Raw genomic sequence first — 6,335 nt, 5'->3', positions numbered from 1 at the left:
TGGATCATGACAACTTCCCTTTCCCTTAAAAATAGGAGTGACATGAGAAAGTTTCCATGCACATGGAACCCTTTTGAGTTTCAGTGAAAGATTGAATAACAAAGTAAGTGGTTTTACAATACCAGATTTAATTTCTTTCAAAATTCTAGGTGAAACACCATCAGGACCAGAAGGTTTATTACAATTTAAGTTTTTTAATTGATCAAGAACTTCTTCTTCAGTAATAATTATTTCCTCCATTTTAAATGGTGGGTCTGGTACATTATTTGGAAGTTCAGGCTCAATATCAATTTTAGAAATATTTGAAAAATGAGAGTTTAAGAGTTCAGCTTTATTTACTGGATGTAAAAATATTTGACCTTCAGATTTCAGAAAAGGTGTAGGTTCACGAGACTTTGATAATTTAGAAATAGATTTTACAATCCTCCACCACTTTCCTGGTGGTATATTTTTGTCAGTAATTTCTTTTGTAAGTTTTTGTTTATATTGCTCTTTTGATTGTCTAACCAAATCAATCACCTCATTACGTAATTCTCTAAATTTTTGCCAATGAATACAATTATTAGTATTTTTAGCTTTGTAATGAATTCTATTTCTTTGTCTCATTTTCCTACGGATAGTGGAATTCATGAAAAGTTTGTCAGCTGGACGTATAGTAACAACTTTAGTTAGTATATATTTATTCACATTTGTTGAATAAATATTTAAAAATTGAGAATACATGTCATTTATATTATCACATGAATGAAAATGTTCAAACCAATCAATATGGTTTAAGTCACTCACAAAATCTTTATAATTAGCATTTTCATATTTTCTAATTGTACGTTTGTATGTATATTCTTTATTCACTTTAAAATTAACCTCGGCACACACAGGTGCATGAGTACTACAAAAAGGTGACAATATATCAACTGACTTTACACAACTTTTGTTGTTTGTCAAGAATAAATCAATACATGTGCCTGTATCAGTAGTAAAGTTTGTCTTTTCAAAGACAAGATTGTACATATTCAAGCGTTGCAAAAATGTTTCTCAAATTGTTACTACCGGTACTTCTACATGGCATATTATTGCTTGATAGCATATCTACATTGAAATCACCAGTCAGAAAAACAGGCAAGTTTTTATCTAAAGCTTTCGACACTGAATCATAAAAATAATCCCATAGTTTCACACGAGAATTTGGGGGTCTGTAAAAAACACCAAGTAAAAAATGACAATGTTGGGTTGAGATTTTCAACCACAATAACTCCAAACCTGGCTTTGCCAATTCAGGTAGTTCTTCATAGTATAAATAATTTTTAACATAAATTATGACACCCCCGCCTGCTCGTGTTCTATCTAATCTAATAGGCTTTTGAAAACCAGCTAAGGCTATTGATTCATTAGATATGCTATCATCAAGATGGGATTCAGAAAGAGCAATAATATCATATGTACCTAGTTCACATTCAATCAAATCTACCTTAGGTGGTAAGCTACATACATTATTGTGAACTATTTTAATATTACGTGAATCTGTTGAGCGATGTGGACCTGGGTTCCGCTCAATACCATACCGTACAAGGAGTATTGACAAAAGATGTGAAAAATGTAATTTGATAATAACTTCGAATTCACTGGTGACAAAAAACAGGAAAATAAGTTTATACATTGTATAACACTTAAGGTGATTGATACAGTTAAATGATGAGCCAGAGGGACACTTACCAATAATGTTCATACACTTAATAGTGATCATTATTTAATCGTATGTGTCAAAAATCAAAAGTATATTTGGTAGTGTCCTCATTTTCAGGAAGTAAACAAATATATAAGCATAAGAACCAACAACTAAAGTACCAAAACATAGGTTGTAATGCACCAAAATTATACAAAATAATATCATTCTTGTCAAATGTAACATATATACAAGTATTAATACACAAGATAAAGAAATATAAAAAAGGTGTGTTACTGTTGAAGTAAGACACAGCTGTAGGCAATAGTAGTAACTTATAATTATAGCTATATTGCTAGATATGGAAATCAGATAGACCAGTGTGACCTTGTCAATATTTAGTTCGACTATAAATAGAGCCATGTGCTTTTAAACACGTGTTAATGTTTACAAATAAGATATCAACCAGCACATGTTTATTAATTAATCAAATGTTAAATTACGAACTGTTAAGTATCCCCTGATTCTAAGGTTGGTTCATTAGAGGCAGATGATGATTTGACAGATGTTTCCTCTAGGATAGTCGACTGGTACGTTTGTGATGGTATTGGTACTGATGGTGACTCTGATGACTGTTTATTGGTTTTAACCGCTTTAGCATAACTGGATGGTCGTTTGCCTGTTTTGTTATCATCTGGTTTTGAGGGTTTATTGTTGATAGGAAGATGTTGTTGAAATGCAGTCGGAAAATCTGATGGTCTAGTGCATAAAAAAATGCGGTCGTCTGGCATTTTAATAAAAACTTTCCCATCAAAGGTCCAGGTTTCTTTTATGAAGTTGTTATTTTTGAGCCAACGTGCATTATAGGCTAGTTCAGATCGCTTGCGTGTAAGGTCTTCATACATTAGGTAGTTTGTACCAATACTCTTGTTGAATTCGTGCATTGTTTTTTTGCATTTTAAGAGTTTTTGTCTGCTTTTGTACGACACAAACCTAACAATAATTTCTCGAGGCTTTTGCTTACTATCATTAGATCGCGGTGGACCTACTCTGTGTGATCTGTCTATTTCACCAGGTTCTAACTGAGAATTAAGCACATCATTAGAAAATTTAAGAACTTCATCATCAGTACTTTCGAAATTTTTTTCGGGGATACCTGCTATACGAATTGACTGTCTGCGAGTGTATTGTTCGAGGTCATCGTTTTTCCACTCCAATTCCTCACATTTTGCTTCGGATTTTGTTAGTTTATCACTCATTATTTCTACATTTTTACGTAAAGGAGTTAGGATGTCAGCTATTTGAGCATCAAGGGATGGTAGTAGATGTTCAACGAGCTTTGATTTCAAATGGGGTATGTCACACAAAGAGGCAACAAACTTGTCCATGATCTTTTGGTCATTGAGGATGCCTACGAATACATCCAACAGAACTTCAGGGTCATCGTTTTCAATGTCACTACTACCAGTCCGAAATCGTTTTGCGGAATGGTAGCCACCACGGCCCTGAGCCTGATCTTGACCCTGGGAACTTTGAAACCCCCGTTGATAGCTCCCCCTTCCTCTAGTACGTCCCATAGTAGATATGATGATCAAAGAATATTTTAACTGTCCAATATTAATATTAAATTATCGGGATTGCATGATCATATTTTCCAGTGAGAGTCTATTTACAACGATTTCAACAGGATTGTCGAGAACAAAGAAATTCTTCCGAAATTTGACCAATTGACCTGTTACTCACTTTTGCGCTGACAAAATCCAAATTTCAGTTTTCAGCATAATAATTGCATAATTAAATCTCCATTTCAATGAAAAATGTAAGTTTTGAATCACATTTTGTCACATACTATCCCATTTTTCAGCTGGAGAAATTTTAAAGGTCTGCCATTTTGTTCTGATTACAACTCATGTGTATTTTTGTTTATCTATAGTAAACGATAATTTTGTGAAAATGTTATTTTATCTTTTTAAATTGTTTTTTTTTATACATTTTAAAGACTCACGGAAAAAATATTTACATCAAATTAATTTAGAATTGACTTAATGTCACTTTAAAATGCAAATCATTAACTGCTAAATATGCTGCTGATATCAACTCTTTATGGGATATTTATTATTTAACAGTGTAAACAATCTCAACAAAGAAAACTGGATAAAATCTTTACGGAATCATTGAATCATCCAAAACACCCATTCTTAGAGGTGTCAACAAAGTAACATCAAACAATGTTTTTTTCGATGCAACAAAAGTTGTTTTCAAGTATTCATTTACAATAGCATCTATGCCTGGTGCTTTTGAATTTTTCAAATTTTTAATCGCTTTAACGATTTCATCCTCTGTTATTTCAGAGTTAAGAAGTTCAACGTCATTTTGAGAATAAATTTCTGAAAAATCATCCACATCTTCTTCATTACTGTTATTCAAGTCTTTGAAATATTCATATAGGCGATCAAGTGTATTAATATTTTCTTCAGAAGTTTGAAACTTTGAGAATGACTTCAATATACCCCAAAACTTTTTTGTATCAGTTTTTGAGGCATTCCGAAGTTGCGTCTCAAATTTCTTCAAATATTCACAATAACATTTTTCATTTCTTTCTTATACGCTCGACCCGATCTCGTGAGTATCTGTTTGTTTACAGACGACTTTCGCAGATTATATTTTTACGGATAATATTAAACTGCTTTCGATTTTCCTGACAACTTTTAGTATACCACGGCTTATTGTCAGGTTTCACTTTTTTCGAGTCGAGTTTTTAAAGCCAAAAATAGATTTTGCCGTATCTCTAAATATCTCACCAATTTTGTTCACCGCTTCATCAATAACATGTTTCACTTGATTGCCTTCACATTCATCGTTAAAAATAGTATCAAGTTCACCGAATGACAATTGGCTACTAAAAATAGCTTCGACAAACTGGCAGCATTCCATTTAATATAATTGGATTTACTACAATAACCTACATTTTGTTTTGTAGTATTTTTCTTTACATTGGAATGCAAATACACACTTAGCCCACAATGTACATCTGAATATAGGGGATTGAAATCTAATAAATCAAAAGATTTTACAGTTGGAAAAACATTTGAGGATAATAAAAAATAATCTACAAGTGATACATCTTTACATGTCTTTTACCAACAGATTTATCATTTCCGGGCATTCAATCTGCTATTTCCAATATAAATATTTAGTTTTTTTTACAAAAATCTAACAATTTATATCCATAATTATTAACCGAAGACGTATCCTCTGAAAATCTTGGTAAAGATATATTATGTAACAATAGTTTCTGATAATCATACAGATATACTAGCAATTCATTATCATCTAAATTCTTCAAAACTTCAAAAAGAGAGTCATCAGGTACAACAAAGTCATCTAACTCCTTGTTTTTGCATTAAAATCTCCTAATAGTGCAATGTTACAACTGTTATCTTGTAAATGAAGAAGTTCATCTTCAATTTCAGTAAAAACTCCTTCTGATGCATATTTGGAGTTTTCAGGTGGGATGTACACACACCCTAACAATAAATCTTTATCATCTAGTAATAGTTCATTTGAAATTGAAACCCATTGTACAAAATCAGATTTTGTTTTATGAAATTTTAGATAAGACTTCAATTTTTGTTTATATATAATTGTTAAACTAACAGACTTTCTATCAAAAGCACTTCTGTGTTTGCAAAAATAGTTATAACCATTGGGAACATTCAATATATCATGTTTATCTGTTTTCGTCTGTACAAAAAGGCAAATATCATTTTTGATAATAAGATCATTGAAATCATGATTCAAAAGTTTTGATTTTAGGCCACAGACATTAAGACACAAGATTTTTACTACATTGTCTAAATTGTCTAAATTACTGTTCGACGGAATATTACAACCTCTGTTGTCAGCCCCCTATCCGTATCGTGGTCTTTGTGGGTGTCTTCATCCGAATGGAAGTGTTGTTGTTGTTGGTGATCGAATCTGTGAATCTCTACCGGGGGTACAGGAGATGGTGGGCGCCTGTTTACCATTTGTCCTTCGATAAAAAGTTTGTCATTTTGAAGTCTTGCGCGTCTGCCATGTTTTTTTTTAGCATCCTTCAACTTGGGAAGTAAATGTTTGCGTCTCTTGGAAATCTCCATAAAATACTGTTGATATACAGAGTATATTTGACATTGTTTTAAAGTTTTTTATTAGCGATACGTCGGACCTTTTGGTGATCATTATAGCTTGGAATCGTGCTACTATACTCCGAGGTTTACCATTCGTTCTCTGTTTTAATCGGTGTACATTTTGGAAAGACATTGTAGTGCTATCAACATCTAGTTCCTTTTGTATGAATTCCTTAACAACTTCTTCTGTATTTTCATCCTTCCAGCTATTAGGCTCCTGGATTCCTGGAAATAGCAAGTTTTATTTCATGGAATGAAACTTCATCTCCAAAATTTCCTCTCTTAGTTCATTGTTTTCCAATGCTAATCTTTCCTTAGCATTTTCAGTTTTAGACATTCGGTCTTCAATAATAAAATTGTGAAATTCCTCGTCTTTGAACCTTTCTGACTGTTGTTTGAAATCATTCCTGATATCCTTTATTTGATTGTCAAATCTCTCAAGCTTTTGCTCCATATGTGACATTCTATTGTTCAGTTCATCTAGTAAGTTCAATTTTTCTGAA

At 32.4% G+C, this 6,335-nt stretch overlaps 1 protein-coding gene across 1 annotated transcript; it reads right to left on the bottom strand.

The window, feature by feature from the left end:
• Positions 1–1,490: 1,490 nt before the first annotated feature.
• Positions 1,491–3,567, bottom strand: LOC139519069 (uncharacterized). Its single transcript, XM_071310845.1, has one exon. The coding sequence runs from the start codon at positions 3,238–3,240 to the stop codon at positions 2,173–2,175; it is 1,068 nt and encodes a 355-aa protein (XP_071166946.1). The 5' UTR covers positions 3,241–3,567; the 3' UTR covers positions 1,491–2,172.
• Positions 3,568–6,335: the final 2,768 nt, after the last annotated feature.

The sequence above is a fragment of the Mytilus edulis genome, chromosome 4 (genome assembly GCF_963676685.1).
Source record: "Mytilus edulis chromosome 4, xbMytEdul2.2, whole genome shotgun sequence".
Taxonomy (NCBI): domain Eukaryota; kingdom Metazoa; phylum Mollusca; class Bivalvia; order Mytilida; family Mytilidae; genus Mytilus; species Mytilus edulis.
The sequence above is the reverse complement of the archived record's forward strand: the minus strand, read 5'-3'. Positions and strand labels throughout refer to the sequence as shown.

What these genes read in the sequence shown, in the direction of transcription:
- LOC139519069 (XM_071310845.1), bottom strand. Translation starts at nt 3,240, where the DNA reads ATGGGACGTACTAGAGGAAGGGGGAGCTATCAACGGGGGTTTCAAAGT.